Source organism: Chionomys nivalis, chromosome 17 (genome assembly GCF_950005125.1).
Source record: "Chionomys nivalis chromosome 17, mChiNiv1.1, whole genome shotgun sequence".
NCBI lineage: Eukaryota > Metazoa > Chordata > Mammalia > Rodentia > Cricetidae > Chionomys > Chionomys nivalis.
In genome coordinates this window covers 60,433,283-60,446,227 of record NC_080102.1, presented here as the reverse complement: position 1 = coordinate 60,446,227, position 12,945 = coordinate 60,433,283, and the positions used below count along the sequence as shown (strand labels likewise).

Genomic DNA, 12,945 nt, shown 5'->3' with positions numbered 1-12,945 from the left:
GGTAAAGATATAGCCCAAGGTTTCCCCTGAATACCCGGTGAAGGCAGCAGCATGTCCCTCTACCTCCTCATACTTTCTCTGGGCCTCCCTCCCACCTACATACTCGCCTCTACTACTGTGGGGGTAGGCAGAAGTTAACTATAAAATCTCCTCAGCCTCTAGTGGCCCAGGCAAAGTGTGATGAAGCTGCAGTTGGCTCTTCTGTTAATCCTAAACTGAGAATTATTTGGTTCGATTTTGCGCTTTCTCTTTGGTGTGCTGAGGCTGCGGAAACCGGTTCAAGGTCACTGCCTAGTTTGGAGAAAGGGGCTGACAGCATATGCAAATGAGGCAGGGCCCTGCCCCTGTAGGGATTTAAGTACAAGCTCGACTAAAGGAGAAGAAAAATGATGGCTTGGAGGGCCTCTCTTCACTCCCTGCCCCGCTATCTCATCCCTTTGGGGCTATTCAGGGTTGGGATGGACCTTTTTCACATTCAGATAAGACTACGGGATAGGGTTGAGGGAGGGCTCTCCCTCGCTCTTAATTGGACTCTTCACTGGTTCCTCTAGGGGGATGGAGTCCATCTGGCCTACATTATTCCTGCAAGTACCCTAAACCAAAGCATCAAATTGGGAGATCGCCTGGTCGGTGCTGTTTTGCTTTCTAGGGATCTGTGAGTTGGACTAACCCTGGAAGCTGGAGCAGGGCAGGCATTCAAGCTCAGGCTCCTCTGGGTTCCCTCCCATCCAAACTTCCCAGCTCACTTTTCGCTTTTCACTCAGAAAACCGGGAGGTTGAGAGTCCTGGTAGTGGACACTTGGAGGACTCCGCATCATGAGCCCCTCTATGAGAGACAGCGCTCCTGATTTGCTCCAAGCCTTTCCTGTAGTGCTAACAGTCAAATAGACTGTCGACTCTGACATTTTCCCCCTCCGCCAGCAGAGGATCTCCTCGCCTAGTGAATTACTGAGTGTCAGAAAAGGTGTGGGGACCAAGTTAAAAAAAAAAATCAAAAGCAAAAAAACACGCCTATAAATGCCACACCCACTGCTGCTGTAGCCAGGGGAGAGCCCGGGTCTGGTCTCATGCACCTCAAAGCTGGGCTAGGGAGGCCGCGAGAGAACTACTCCTTGTTCCCTCATTCCTCAGTCTGGCTCTTTGTCCGTGATAGTGTCCATTGCTTAGGCCCAGCCCTGGAGAGGACAGATATACTTCGGGTCTGCCAGACGCAGCTCCTCAGCTGTTTCCAAAACCTCAGCCTCTCTGCTCCTAGAGACTGTCAGTTTCAGGTTGGAGCAGTAAGCTCAGGAGATTGTTGGGGTGAGAGAATGTTGTTACCACCCCCAAATACATATACTGGCTGGGCTGGGAACGCAGAGGTCCACTTACCTTTGGAGACAGGAGACTCAGAAGGGCGAGGGGTAGGGGTTATCAGCCTCTAGAAACCTTCTGGAACCCCCCACCACCACCCACCGCGGCCCACGGGCTCCGCCAAGGTATCTGAGGGGCGGGGCGCCAGAGGCGGAGGGAGCAGTCAGCGGCAGGCGACCAGGAGCTGAGTTACCAGAGCCTCTCAGGAGAGGCGGCCTTTTATGGGCGTTATTAGCGCCCCTGTCTAGACTGGAGACGACACCTCCTCCGTGTGTAAACAGAGGCGAAGGGCTCCGGCTGGAAAAGGGTTGGCGCGTCTAGGGGACAAGCGGCCCTCCCTTTTTGTGGCCACCGGAAGATCAAGGCCTTTTCCAACCGCTCCCCCCCCCCCCCGTGATTCTGTGATGTCAAGGTCAGAAAGACCTAGTCACGGTCAAGGCTAAAAGAGGAAGAGTCTGGTTGGTTGTGAAAAAGCTCTGGTCCCCTCCTCCTCCCAGAAGCCCCTAGTTCCCCAGGGCCCCTCAACTCTCCACTACCGCACATCTGATAGATACACATTTGCTCTTGGAATTTTCTTGAAGGTGGGCTGTGTACCATGCCAGGACTCAGGCAGGTTCTGAGTGGGAGAATTCTCATTTGAACACGATGGGTGCTCAGAGGGGGCGGCTATAGGAGCCCTCGATTCCAACAAGAGGGCCTTCTACAGAGACGACAGTGCCAGGCATCTACATGGGCTGTTACCCACTGCTTCGTCCCAGTTGCTGACTTAGACGCCTGCGGATTAAACTCAGGAGAAGATGGTCTTCCGAGCAGTCATGGACATATCTGCATGGCCTTTTCAGGTGGGTTCCTGACTCTGAGACTTTTGCCAGGAAGACCCATCCTTCTAGCACTAGATGCCAATCTTGTCGGCAGGGAAGAGCTTTCTCCCCTAACACCAAAAGACTCATCCCAAGTCCGATCTGACATCTTGGCAAAGTGACCTTTAAAGGAGAGTATTATGAAACCACAGTGGTCCTAGCACTCCAGCCTTGGGACTTGAGACTTGGAGAAGCTGGGGATTCCGTGGAATTAAGAGAACTGGACCTCTGTTACCAAGGAGGAGGCCTCTGTGTTCACAGCCCTTTGCTGCCACACCGAGGTTCCCTCACGTTTGGTTTGCTCACAAAAAACCTTACTCCAAACAAATCTTAGGAGACTGTTCTTGAAGAGGAAGATTTTCTTTGATCAGTGTAAATAAAGACAAAATTCCTCTCCAGCTTGAGATGGGTGTGCTGACAACACTCACACAGTGCAAGCAGGAGGAGGTCTCCACTGTCCAAAGGCACCGGTGTACATGTGCATACCCAGATACCATGATATGATGCTATTATCTCAGGAGAGAAAGAAGGAGCCAGCTCAACCAGGGATACATTTCCCACCTTTGCCTCCCAGAACACAAGATCACACAGCTTTATACAGTATTTATTTACTCTGATTAGAGGTGCAGCTCCAAAATTGACCCAGGTATAATAACCCTCAAAACTCAAGCTGATATATTCGGTTGAGTGCTTGAAAATACAAAGAACCCTGAACACACTGGGCATGGGGAATGCCTGCAAACCTTGCTTGCCTTCCCAGTGCCCAGGAGCCCACACATTGCTTCTCCTCTTCATCACCTGCTGGGAGCTTAGGAGGGTTCCTTAATCATAGGAACATCTTATTTTCCTGCATGAAAGGATCATCTAGTTATGCTACCTAGGTGGACCCTGAACTCCAAGGCTCAATCAATCCTCCTACCTCAACCCTAGGGTAGGACTTCAGGTGTGCCACATCGCCAGCTAAGACTTGACCCTTTGATTAAGTGTAAGTTTGTGTGCATAAGTGGAAGGCTATCTTGGAGAACTCTAAAATTATCTTTCATTATGTCTACAAAGTGTTAAAAAATATCAGGATGTCTAAGAGAGCTGCCCATAAAGAAGAGCCCTAAGTTTCTTCTCCAGTGGCTTCCTTTGTCTAAATAACTCTTTTTGTCTTAGGAGAGGTCTAGGGGCTTTTGAAGAGAGATTCAAGTTGTTGATGGGGAGAGAAAGGGAAATAAAATTAACAGTGACTCTTTCTTGTCCCTGGGAGATTCACTTATTCCCTTTCAAATCTCCACTGCTGAATGTGTGGTTCTCTATAGTCAGCCCAGAGTTGTGTGTAGATAGGGCTGGCAGTCACTTCAGTAGCATAGAATCCATGGAGGGTGAATTCTTCAGGTTCTTTGTCTCTCAGACTCCAGTGTGTGTGTGTGTGTGTGTGTGTGTGTGTGTGTGAGCGCATGTGTGTCCCCCCCAAAAAATATTTATTTACATTAAAATTTAAAAGCTTCAGTGTCACCAGGCAAAGGGATCCAGGAGGACTCTAATTTCGAACCTGATGCCTCCAGTCTTTCTGTGTCTCAGGAGATAAAAAATATTATATATAAATAAAAATTGGTGCAGTAAAGATTTAATCTGAGATAACATTGTTTTAGGCTATATTGCTTTTTAAAAGTCTCTTAACCTGACAACTTAACGATCTCATTAACTCCACCAGATAGGAAGATAGGCACAGACGCGACAAGGAAACAAATCAGTGGCAGCCTTTACACAGGCTCCAGGCCTCCTGGAAGAGGGGGTTCCTAGGAATTCAGGAGAACAAATGTGGAGCTGGCCTGACAAACTGAAGGCTCAAGGGTCCTGGCATTCAGACTTCTCAGTTTAGGTCCATGGAACAAAGAAAAGTGAATGGCTGAGAGCTGAACTCCAACCAACCACCCCACGGTCACTGCCAGGTCTCCAGTCATTCCTCTGCCTTCCAAACACTCTAGAAACAGACCCCCTCCCCATTATTAGAGAGCAAATCCAGGGCTTCAAGCAAGCCAGATAAGAGCTCTACCACCAAGCTAACTACAAATTATTCACCAAGGAACTTTCCCATTTACCCACTTCCAGACGTTTTTAGTGGCAGATCACATCTTCCCTCTCCTAATATAAAGTTGGGTATTAAGATGTGATGTTCTCATATCTAAACAGAATAGAAAAAATAAATGGCTCCAAAACTTCCCTGGAGAGAAATCCAGGTTGGGGATCTACGGTTGCAGACATGTCTATATTCTTCTCCGGCCCTGCCTGCCTGGGCTGGGCCATTATAGTCTGCCCTGAAGAGTCAGGAAACAAAGGTTTCAGAAGGAACCTGAGCAATAAAATCAAGGCCAAAAACAAAAGGGTATTTTATTTTAAAAACAAGTGTTGGGGGTTTTTCTTCTTTGCATTCAATACATTGCTAGACATCACAATACTATATACAGACACACAACATTAAAAAAAAGAGAGCCTATTCCGTATGGGCATTTCAAAAGAACACTGTTTTGTAATGAGCCAGTTGGAAGGGAGGAGGTGAGGGGCCCCACAGCACCAAGTTGGCTTTTGAGTAATTAGAGAGAAATCAGGCAGCGCCTACATTTAGCTGCTTTATCCAGAGCCAGTGATTTCAACCTCCTCGGTCAACTCCTCAAGCTACCCTTGGGAAATCAGTGAAAATGAAAGTATGTGGTCTCTCTGATATAGATATCGCCTACTGCTTACATGAAGACAGGACTGAAGATCTTCTAAGGGACCCATCCTCCATCTCTTTTCAAGTTTATATAAGTTCTGATTCTAAGCCTGGCCTAGTTCCCAACTTTACCGTGAGAGAGAAAGAGAGACAGCAGACGCACTTAGTGTTGTGGTGGGAGGTTTTTGTCCTCCTTAGGTTTCCAAAGGACTGAGAGTGCAAAGCAGAGGAGGCAGTGGGGTCAAAGGCACCTCCTGGGAAATCATTTCTGGGTCAGGCTATGGCTAAGGATTGCACCGAGTCCAGCTTTTGTTGAGACCAATGGAAATAAAAAAGAAAGCCTACAAGCTCCCAGCTTTGTCTCAATTCCAGTCACGCTGCTAGGCCCTAAGATTATCATCAATATTAAGACGACTTTTAAAAGATGCACAGAAAAAAAAAATCCTAAGTGGGAAAATTTGCCTATAGAGTGCGGGAGCGATAGTAAAATGGAGGAACAGGAAAGAAAGCAGGAGTTCCCCAGATCCTGAGCCCACGCTCCTAGAAGGAGGTTCTTCCACAAGCTGAGGCTCAGGAAAAGGAAAGAACTGAGTCTTTTGGAATCCCCCAGCCCTGCTTTGGTAGGAATGACTGGGATCTCCTGGCCACTCAGCTTTCTAGTGGGACAAACCATGAAGGCCAGGGGTCTAGAGGCAGAAGGTCTTCCTCCTGCAACCCATCCAACCCATCCGAACCCACCTCTACAGCCGCAGATGCTGAAGGGGGTTGGGTAAGGGGTGGGATGGGGAGTAGGGTAAGGCAGAGCGCAGCGCGCTATTTTTCTTTCTCGGTAAGATTAAATAGTGGTCTGCACCAGTGCAGCGTCCTTCGGGTGGATTCTTTTATGGTACAAAGAGGCGACATAAATAGACGGGACGGGCTGGTGGACGGTCAGGTGGAGTGGAGATGAGGCGCTTTAGATTTGCTGACCACCTTCTTCTCCTTCACCCGCCGGTTCTGGAACCAGATGGTGACTTGGCGCTCCGAGAGGTTCGTGGTGGCTGAGATGCGCCGGCGCTTCTCTTTGGTGATGAACTTGCTGGCTGCGTACTCCTTTTCTAGCTCCTTCAGCTGCACCTTGGTGTAGGGCACGCGTTTCTTGCGCCCGCGCCGGTAGCTGCTCACTTCAGGCTGTAGGGGAACCACATCTAGGCGGGTGGAAAGAGAGAAGGCAGGCAAGTGAGGTGGGTGGCCAGGGATCACCGGGATGCAACTGGGCCGCCAGATTGTGCTGCTTGGTGAGGCGCCCTAATCCTAAGTACCTCCGTTGTTAGTAAGGCCAGGAAGAAAATGAAGCCACTGGGTACCAGCCTCATTTTAGATACAAACTTTAAGGAAAGGGGGTTTAAAAACTCAGTAATCCAGGTAATATTTTAAGGCACTTAAAAAGAAAAAGAAAATCAAAACAAATGCAAAAAAGTCACGATAAAATGTCACTAAAAATAAGCAGAAGATCTGTATTATTGATTTTTCCTGTTGCCTCAGTCTCCACTATGGCTCTGCACACACCCTTTATTGGAAACCCTGGCTTCCTTAGATGGTAGCTCCAAGTCCTCTTTCTTCCTGGTCATGCTTAGTGGGAGTTTTAGTGTTCAGAAAATTCCTTCATCCAGTTAGCACAACAAGGCCCCTACACCCTATATTCTCCTCTTTGTCAGGGAAGGACTTAGGTTGTTGTGTGTTTGAGGAAAGCATGGCAGGCAGGGTATCAGCTACAGGGGCACAGACCATTAAGTGGGCCCTTCGGCCTGAGGGGTTAAAACCAAGAACTAGTGTAGCCTTGCACTATGGACCTGACTCACTGTCAGACGATGCCAGGCTGCTTGGGGATCAGTCATTTGGAAATGCAGGCCCAGTGCTGTGAACCATCTAATACCACCCAAGGAGGGAGGTCCTGCCTCATGCAGGGAATCTCCCAAAAGAGGCGGTCAATACCCAAATCTCACCAAAAAGAACAAATTCGGTTTCAACCTTCTTTTTTCTGTTCTTCCAAGACTGAAAGAAATCTACACCCTGGTACCCTAGGCTTGTTTAGTTTCTTCAGGCTTGAAGCATTCACAGGAAATCAAAATAGTGAGTCAGGCTCTTAGCAGTGAGAGGGAGATTCTGTGAATAGTTCACCCCCATCGTTTTCCTGACTTCAGGTGGACACTAATGACTGAGTATCTGGGGTTTCCCCTTCATTCCTATGGATCTTTGGAATTGTTAGAGATGGCTCCAGCCTGAAGGCAGAGAGCTGAAGCATCCCACCTGCCCCCAAGCAGTTTCCCTACACTGACTGCCTTTCCTAGAGATCTCTCTCTCTCTCTCTCTCTCTCTCTCTCTCTCTCTCTCTCTCTCTCTCTCTCTCAGACTCTTGGCCCACTATACAGAGAGGGGAAGTGTGGGGTTATAATTGATGCAGAGAGAAATAAAGAGTTCAGAAAGAAAGTGGGACAGGGGTTCCAATAGTCTGCTCAGGCTATTTTCATGGTGACAATTTCTCATAAAAATTATCTATTCAACTTATCAAATGTTTCTCTGCCACTGTGCATTTTTTAATATGAAAAAGAGCAACTTCAGTTTAGCAGGTATCACCTGTTAAAAGGGATTTAAAATTTAAAGGGCGCATCTTCAATTTGTTTTACTGTTATAGATGAAACCATGGTTTGAAAAACCTGATGATTCTGGGACAAGAATAGAAGTGAGGAGGATGAGTATTGGTATCATGAGGGTTTCTCCCCTAAGAACATTTCTTAGTTGTATTTATTAAACACATTGTGCAAGATCAGAAACCAGAGGCTAAGAGTAGGGAAAATGACTTAAATGACAGAGCTAGAATCTAGGCTCTTCTGAGTCTTCACATAAAGCCACAGTAAGAGTTCACATAGAAATGGAAACATGGTATATCCCGTTTGTTGAAGGGAAAAGTAAAATAAAGGTGGGTTTTTGTTCTTAAAAGAACCAGTTCATTGTTCCTGATTTTTTAAACTTCACTTTCTGTAGCTCCCTAAACATCAACTCTCAGTTTCTAATAAAATTTAATCAATACAACCCTAAAAACTCTGATTAAAAGGTAGATAACTGCTCTAAAATTTTATTAACATCATCATCATCAACATCATCATTATTTTCTCTATTGGATGTGAAGGACTGACTTCACCAAGTTTTTCTTGAGTCAAACAGAACAGCAGGTTGGCTTTGCCCCCTGGGGAAACAGCTCCTGCCTTTCCTTCTCCAGGGGGCATCTTTCTGTCTTGCTGTTTTGGCTAGAGAGGAAGTGGGCTCTACGATGTGAGAGCATCTGGTAGCTTAGACTTGGAGTTGTGTCTACATTGTGTAGTATGAGAACTTGTCCCCTGCCCTAGTGTTCTTCCAGATCACCTTCACCAACCAATTTGTACCTCGGAATCTAATCAGCGTCTATGAAGAACAAACAAGAATGAAAACAATGTTGTGTCATTGCTTTGTTTCGGGGCTGAGGGACTCCTATGTAGGGAGCCCAAAAGCCTACCCCTTAGTAGGTTTTGGAATTTGAAGACTATGCTGCTCAGCTAGTGGTTCTTTTCAATCAAAATCCAAAGACTTTGTCAGTACAGATTTTTAGTATGGGCTTCAAAAACCCACTGTTTCTTTTCTTTTTGATCTATCTATCTATCTATCTATCTATCTATCTATCTATCTATCTATCATCTCAGAATTGCCTCTCTTCTTTTTCTTTCTTCTTCTAGTTCTCTCCTGGAATTTCTGCCCTTTTTTATGGAAAAAATAAAAGTGTCTACACTCACGCGCACGCGGCAGAAGAGTAAAGCAGGGGTCTGTATAATTGGGAAAAAGAAGCCACAACTCCTGACAGCTCTAATTATCCACATCTTTTTGAACAGTTGCCTCCATCTCCCACACCAGCCTAGACTACCATAGGTGAGGTTTCTCAGAGCCAGAGGCAGTGATGAGAGACAGTGGTGTTTACAGGTAGATGTTGCGGAATGAACCACAATTGCATAGACAGAGTTATCTGAAGATCTCACTACTTCTAAAAGACTTGTGTGGGTAGAAAGATGGAGGGTGTCTGAAGATAATTTCCTTTTCATCTGCCTCTCTCCTGGACCTCTCCAAGCCCTGAGATACACCAGCCAGAATCTATTTCTACAGGGGAGTGTGGGCTCAGAGCAGCAGAGGCACACTAAGTTTTATATCCATTTCTCTGTTGTAATTTGTAAGTGTATTAAATCTCAATTGGGCTGTATGTTTTTTATTTCAAAGATATCTTTCTTTAGGAGGCTGTGATACAAAGTGTTTATTTTTAGCAAAGCCTTTTTTGTGTGTTGTTCTTGTTTCTGGGAATCTTTAAGATGTTTATTTGCTCAAAGATAATTCTGAGTTTCCCTCCAATGCTAACCCACCACACAACCCACAAAAGCCACAGCAGCTCCCTCTGCTACCGCTTCACTGGGAAGATGTTGCCTTTTGCTCTATCTACAGTAAGCAGAGTAGGTACCAGCTTCTCGAGAGATGAAGGGAAGCCTATCTCCTACAATTGTATTATAGAATGTCTACATATGAAGATCTTATATAAATGTATCAGTCTGTGGTTCACAGTAATTAATAAAATTGTGTTGCATAAAAATCTTACAGCTAATGCAGAGAAGATAGTGTGTGAGACCATTGTATCACAACCATCACCTCAATCCTAGCAGTCAGAAATGATGCCTTGTGTTGGTCTAGCTCTGGTATTGACTTGTGTTATATTAACTGACCTCATACTATTTATCAGAATGTTTTTGCTATATTCTGTAGCATCATTCAGTTATTCTTCTCCATACACTTCTCCACCCAATCCCGGATGTAGAGGAATTTCAGAGCCACCTAAGAGCTCTTTGGGCTGATCCAGTGAAAAATTCCTAGGCCTAGCATGTAAGGCTATGGGCTCCTTTGGCTCCTTCTGGGCACAGTGGGGAGATAGCTTTCGCTTCCTTAGACTCCCAAGAATCTCTGGAGTGTCAGAAGAGAGGACTCGCTCCTGAGCTTTATAGGGAGGGCACATCCAAAGGCTGCCTCTTTAGACCCTCTTCCCCCTCCAAACCCTTATTTCTCAGATCAGAGTGGAGCCCAAAGCTCCTGATGCTGTTTTGAGAGATCCGGGCTGGTCTTTCTCCTCTGGGGAATGGAGGGAGTTACGGATTTCTTTCTTTTCAGAGACAACCTTAGTCAGAGAAACAGTACATAAGAGATTTCTTCTTGCATACACAGCCAGACAAGAGCCAGGCATCCCCAGCTAGCGGCCTGGACCCCAAGGGACCACAGCCCAGGCTGCTTCCACCTCTCGTCTTAAGTCCAAAGGGAATCTAAGAATCTCTGTCTGGAATGTCAGTAACTAACTCTTCATTTGGAGGACTTGGCAGTGGATTCACAGGATTTAAACCGTCTACAAGAGCCTCAAAGAAAAATTTGCACCTCAGGAGAGAATGCAACTCTTACACTCCCTGGACGGAGATTTTCAGCTCTGCTGCTCTTAAAAAACACCCATGATCAAGTTTAACAAGAAAGAAAGACATTGTATATTTCTATAAGCTCTGGTGAATTAGAATTCCATTTTAACGCTATAGTATCTGGCGCCTGATATATCCTGAAAACTCGGCAAGGTAAAGGTTCTTAGTCTCCTCAAACCCCCAATTAGTCATCGGGTTGAGGGTTTTGTTCTAGGTTTCAAGGCAAGAGAGGCCCAACCCCAACCCATTCCTGGCTGCAAGCGGGTGTAGGGGCCAGGATCCCTGCGTGACGCTGGAGCGGGCAATGGGGGAGGAGGTGACGACGGGAGCCTAGCCGGCGCTCGGGCGCCTCTGATTGCTTCACTCTCGACCCGGCAGCTCCGGGGAACGTGTCGGAGCAGATTTCTTCCCCAGCGCATTCCTCAGCACAGCTCGCCTGGCCGGCTCCTTCGACAGCCCAGCCGAGCCGGCGCGCCGGGGCCAGACGGCGGGGGTGGCTGGGGCGCGGAGCCGCGGGGCAAGCAGGGCGGGGAGGGGTCCCTGGCGGCGGCGGCGCCGCTCAGGTCCCTTCCTTACCTGGGAAGGGAGACTTCCAGAGGTGGGCGGACTGTGACTGCTCTTTGGAGCAGTACACCTGACTGTCCCAGCCATTGGAAAGAGCCCAGTGCTGGTAGCCTTCGACAGGGATGAGCGCGTCGTGACGCGGCTCCGGGTGCCCGCTGATCCCGGGCACCACCGACACGTCCAGGTAGCCGGGCATTGCCTGGTAGGAGCTGGCAAAGCTGGGGTAGAAGGCGAACTCCTTGGCCCTGGAGGACAGGTCGTCACCAGGCAGGGAGCCCGACGGCTCCGGGTATTTATCACCCGGGTGGTAGGCGCAAGGCTTCTGCTGCAGGTTCACGTTGTGCGACAGGCGGCAGCCGTAGTAGCTGCCGCCGAACGGGTAACCATAACCCAGGGTGGCGCTGGACGAGGTAGGGGGCGCCGGCGGTGGGGCGCATTGGCGCGCCGCCTCCGGGGCTGGAATGTCCGTGTAGACGGCGCCTTGAGGGGCGCCCAGAGGAGCCGGCGGGCGGCCCAACACGGGGTGCGGGAGCAGGTCGCGGCAGTGGCTGGCTGGACAGCTGCCGCCCAGCCCGTCCATGCTCTGGGCTTTGCCGGGGCTCGCTCCGCTGCAGCCACCCCCCGCGCCGCCCGCGCCGCCGCCTCCCCCGCCGCCGCCGCTGCCGCTCTCCGGCGCGCTGTCCTCATAGACGTACATAAGGCTCTCCGGCCAGCGCGGGTGCAGGAGCAGCGAAGTCGTCATGACATGATCTGTTCCAGCTTTTTAAAAACTCCACTTGCCAGAGGCAGCGAGCTAAGGAGACACCTCGCTCCTTTTTTTCCCTCCCTCATCCCTCCTCCCTTCCTTCTCCACCCCTCCCCTCCTCCTCCCGGTGCTTCCCCCTCCCTCACCGCATTCCCAATACGCATGCGGAGACACTTCATTAAGAAATCCGCCTGCTCCCGCCCTCCTCCTCTCCGTAGGCCCCTGGTTCTCACGTGACCATAGCTGCGGCACGTGACCCTAGGCCTGGGTCTCTTGGGGTTCCCACTCCGGGAGGTGGGGCGGGGCGGAAAGTAATGAGGACATTTTTGATTTGCTCTCTGGAGAGGAAAAGGAGAGGGTAGGAAGATTTAAAGGGACGGGGCAACGCCCCCTAAGCAAGCCTTGTTAGTGTGGGGGGGGGGCTGAGAGGCTGAATTTGGCCGACGCAAAGGGACCTAGGGAGAAGAAGGTTCTGGGCTCCTCCCCCTAGGCTTAGGTGGTGCGCTGGAGAGACCGACCGGGATTCTCAAGCAGATGGCTTTGACTACCGAAGTCTCTAAATTGGGGCTTGGAGCTGAGAATGGGGTCAAACCTGGAGTTTTAATAATAACAATAAGCTAGAAACCAGGAAGGCTCCTGCGGTGGCAGGGTGCCCTTCAGCTCCCGGTGGGCAAGACCGGTTCAGGCAGCCTTTGACGCTGACAGGAGAGTTTCAATGTAGGACCTTAGCCGCTTTCCCCAAGCTCCAGTTTGTCTGGGAAAAGGTTCCCTTTGGTACCAGACATGGTTGGGAGATGTGGTTTCCCCAAAAGCAGACTTTATCCCGGAATCGGGAGAGTAAAGCGAGTGGACACTCTCAGCGAGCCATAGAGAAAGATAAAAAGGAGGGAAAGGGAGGGGGCAGCAGGACAGATTGCTATTTCAACACGCAAAAGAAATACTGGCGTGAGAGTCTCCCACCCCAATGAAACAGTGAAGTGGATTCTGGCTGAGCAGAGGGAAAGCCTTGGGTAATTTCCAGAACGGGGTCTCTCTCGGTGAACAAAAGGAAATGTAGAAAGTGGGGAAGAACCTGCTGCCCTTTAGACCTCTGGCAGGTGCAGCTCTCGGGCACCCCAAACACACAAGCACAAGGCCCCTCCACCCTCAGCGGCTTGGGCTGATGTGATGAACGCTGAGCCAGGCAGAGTTCAAGTCCAAGCAGCCTGATTCTCATTC

The 12,945-nt window shown here is 49.0% G+C and overlaps 1 protein-coding gene across 1 annotated transcript; it reads right to left on the bottom strand.

Moving 5' to 3' along the window:
- Nucleotides 1-5,841: 5,841 nt before the first annotated feature.
- On the bottom strand, nt 5,842-11,724 carry Hoxc13 (homeobox C13). Its single transcript, XM_057792709.1, has 2 exons — nt 10,995-11,724; nt 5,842-6,098 (listed from the first exon to the last, which is right to left on the bottom strand). Exons 1-2 carry the CDS (start codon nt 11,722-11,724, stop codon nt 5,842-5,844), a joined length of 987 nt encoding a protein of 328 aa, XP_057648692.1.
- Between the last annotated feature and the right edge of the window lie 1,221 nt (nt 11,725-12,945).

What these genes read in the sequence shown, in the direction of transcription:
- Hoxc13 (XM_057792709.1), bottom strand. Translation starts at nt 11,724, where the DNA reads ATGACGACTTCGCTGCTCCTGCACCCGCGCTGGCCGGAGAGCCTTATG. An exon ending in CTGGAAGTCTCCCTTCCCAG is followed by an intron (nt 6,099 to 10,994) that starts GTAAGGAAGGGA and finishes CCACCCGCCTAG; the next exon opens with ATGTGGTTCCCCTACAGCCT.